Source organism: Oryzias melastigma, linkage group LG18, assembly GCF_002922805.2.
Source record: "Oryzias melastigma strain HK-1 linkage group LG18, ASM292280v2, whole genome shotgun sequence".
NCBI classification, from domain to species: domain Eukaryota; kingdom Metazoa; phylum Chordata; class Actinopteri; order Beloniformes; family Adrianichthyidae; genus Oryzias; species Oryzias melastigma.
In genome coordinates, this window is record NC_050529.1 from 8,724,154 (window position 1) to 8,727,535 (window position 3,382).

At 40.2% G+C, this 3,382-nt stretch overlaps 1 protein-coding gene across 10 annotated transcripts in view; it reads right to left on the reverse strand.

Annotated features, from left to right (window-relative positions):
* Positions 1–889: 889 nt before the first annotated feature.
* Positions 890–3,382, reverse strand: part of elavl2 (ELAV like neuron-specific RNA binding protein 2) — a 39,833-nt gene continuing 37,340 nt past the window's right edge. For all 10 annotated transcript variants that reach the window (XM_024287848.2, XM_036216590.1, XM_024287846.2 and 7 more), the window contains one exon: positions 890–3,364. In XM_024287848.2, coding sequence (XP_024143616.1) covers positions 3,034–3,364 — 331 coding nt within the window. In that variant the 3' untranslated portion in view covers positions 890–3,033. The remainder of the gene's footprint in view (positions 3,365–3,382) is intronic.

The following is a 3,382-nucleotide window of genomic DNA, read 5'->3' on the forward strand; positions in this document are numbered from 1 at the left end:
CTCGCTTCAAAGCTGGCCTTTTGATTTTCAGGAACAAGCGGCCTCAGTGCAGCAAAAAAACAAGGTGATCAATACTCCATCAGGCTCCTTTATGTGGGTTTGAACATCTACAGCCTGAACACTTCAGTCCACCATAAATAAACACGCAGAGCCTTCTAAACATTGAACTGGTTGAAAGTTTGGAGCAAAAGTTGCATTTATTAAAATTGATTGTATGGCTGAATCTGGATTCTACCCCTATGGCTTCCCCCTACCCCTACATTTAGCCCTCCAAATGGAGAGTTAGGATAGAATAATGTCTTCCAGTAAGCTACGTGAGCTTGTGAAAATACACAGTTTTATACCTTTAAACAGGTGGTTCTGAGACAAACAGTCCTTACTTGTATTTAAATGTTAACTTTTGCTGACTACAAAACAATGCATTGTGGGAAATGGTGTCCAGACAGTTTGTAGTGAATGTAATTAAAAATGAGTGGCGTGAATTGAAGGGATTCTGTATTTTGTAACTCTGCAAAAAGTCAATCATTGGGGAAATAAATATTTCTATTAATACAAATGGTCGCAATAGAAATAACACTCGATGGTCTCACCGAAAATCCAGGGTAGAGGCAGGTCATCTCAAACTGCTTCATAAGAAACGAGTCAACGTTTCTATGGAAACCACTCTCGCCAATAAAGAGTGAGCTTGTAGAGACCCACACAAAATCTTACTTTGAGGAACCTGATTGGCTACTTTAGGACTTAATAACTTGCAATAGAGAAAATATATTAAGATTAGCAACATAAAAAAAAAAATAATAATAAATAATTGTAGAGTTAAAACATGAATTTTTAGGAGAAATGGATCCGGAATGTTTGTTTTGTGAAAGGAAAGATCCCATCAACTCTGTTGCCCTTCAAACATATTTATTGATGTACTGAACATTGAAAAAATTCAAAGTATCCAAACACAAAGTAAAGAACATGTACATCCTTTTAAATAGTCAACAAAAATATTCTATCCCAAAAAACGTTGTGAACCGAGTCGGACTATACAACTTCAAATAAATAATCATTCTCACTAAAGAATCGAGATCAGGAGAAGGGGGTCGGAGGGGGACAGGTTTCCACGCCGGACCATCGGAGTCAAACCTCCCCAAAGAAAAGATGGATCTCTTTAATAAAAAACAAAAATAACCTCTGATGGGTCAGGCGTAAAAGTATGTGCCCCCACCCCCCCTACAGCAGCAAGTATCACAACTCATCTAGACTTAAAGAGTAACTTTTACAAGGAACACAAAGAAGTTGTCTAAAGAAAAAGCAGTTGCAAAGGATCATTGAATGCATAGCACACTGCTCAGTAAGGGAAGCATGACTAGGTTGAAATAGCAGAAAGGATGCAGGTGCAGGATTCAGACTGCCAGGCTCCGCCCACCGCCGCCAACCAACTTTTGCAACCACTTTTGCTATTTGTTTCTGCTTCACCGTCCTTCCTCAGAATAAAGCAATAGACACCTTTTTTTACGATTTTTTTAAAGACAGGTTATATGCATTATGTTTATATATAGTATGAAAAAAAAACTCCAAAAATGTGGTTTATATCCATTCTTCACCACATAAATATATATCTATAATGTTTATATATTTAAAAAAAAAACTGTCTATAGTTGAATACTTTTTTTGTAACAAACAAAGACTAACTACAGACCAAACCACCAACAAATTTGATGCACTTCAGTGTTCGTCCATAGGACAACGAAAAATAAAGATTTTTAACTCAAAAAACACCTCACGTACTCCAAGAAAAAAAAATATCACTTTCCAAATCCAGGAATCCAAACCTAAAGCAAAGTGTTCAATACGCAACATAAACCGAACCAAAAAAAATGACTTATTTACACAGCTCAACGCTTAGGAGTCACCCGATTCTTCAGAGCTTCGTTTTTGTTCTGCCTCCGTCAGTCGTACAAAGTATTTAAAAATGATTCATATCGAGCCGAGACTGGTCTAATGATACACGGTGGGAGCGCCACAAACCGCCACCAGCTCCATCTGGAGGGAATCTTAAAGGAAGAACTGATTTAATTCCCCGCGAACCTTTGAAGATCTCCTCTAGGCATGCACTGTTCGGGGGGAACCACCTCCCCCGCTTCGTCCGGAAAAGCAAAGTGCACCGTTGGGGGGCGGGGGAGGGGTCGAGCGGACGACCGGGGGAGGGGTCGAGCGGACGACCGGGATGGAGCAGGACCCACAGACGATTCGACAAATGAAACCAGCACTGCCACTGATTCTAGAATCTAAAGGTAATACAAAGATCTCAAAAGGTATCTTTTACATCGTTAACATCTCTCCAGAAATGTCGACCACTGCAAACTTTCTTGTAAAGTTCAAAAGCTCACAAGGTGTCATATGAAGATATTTCTCAAAGTATCCAAGTCAAAATATTTTTTTTTTTGTTCCAGGTCCAGTAAAAAGTTTCTCCAAATTTTTCTGTTTATAAAAATAGATGCTTTTTAAACCCACATCAAAGAGGTTCTTAGCTCTTTGGCAAGGTACTGCTTTAAGAATTTTTTTTGTCTTTTCATTTTTTTTTTTTTAATCGGCTAAGTTTTACAATAAGCAACGTAATGCAGCCAACCGATAACCATTACGAGAAACCAACAGAACGAAAAAGAAAAAAAAAGGCTCAAAAAGAAGTACTTGCTTTACCACTAAAAGCCTAATGCAGCGACGGGAAACGGGACACAGAAAAGTGAAGAAAGAAAAGTCACAGCCTTACGAGACTTACTGGGTCAAATCAAAGAGCAACAAAACGACAAAACCCAGAACATTTCAGGTGCTTCATCTGTAGAACATGACAGGCCTTCAAACCTGCTCTATTTTTTTAAACTATATAAAGACTGAAAGCATTGAAACAAAAGTCACATTGTTGGACGCTAAATATCGATTACAAAGCTGTTGTTACTAATGTAGAAAGTTACGGTCAAAAGCTCCCATGTTTCACTTTCTGGTGAGTTTTTTTTCTTTTTTTAAGAACAATCTCAGTGGGTTTTTTTAGGCTTTGTGTGTTTTGTTGGTTTTGAACGACACTTGCAGAACTCTGTCCCCGAGGCGGTATCCGTTCAGGCTGGCGATGGCCACCGCCGCCTCGTCATAATTAGTCATGGTGACGAAGCCAAATCCTTTGCACTTGTTTGTGTTGAAGTCGCGAATGACCTTGACGTTTGTGACGGCGCCGAACGGGCCGAACATCTGCCAGAGGATGCTCTCGTCTGCGTCCGGAGCCAGGTTGTAGACGAAGATGCACCAGCCGGTTCCTGCGTGGCCCGGGATGTTGATGCCGGCCAGGCTGGTCACGCCGTCGATGGCCATGGGGGAGAACCTGCTGTGATAGAAAAGCAGG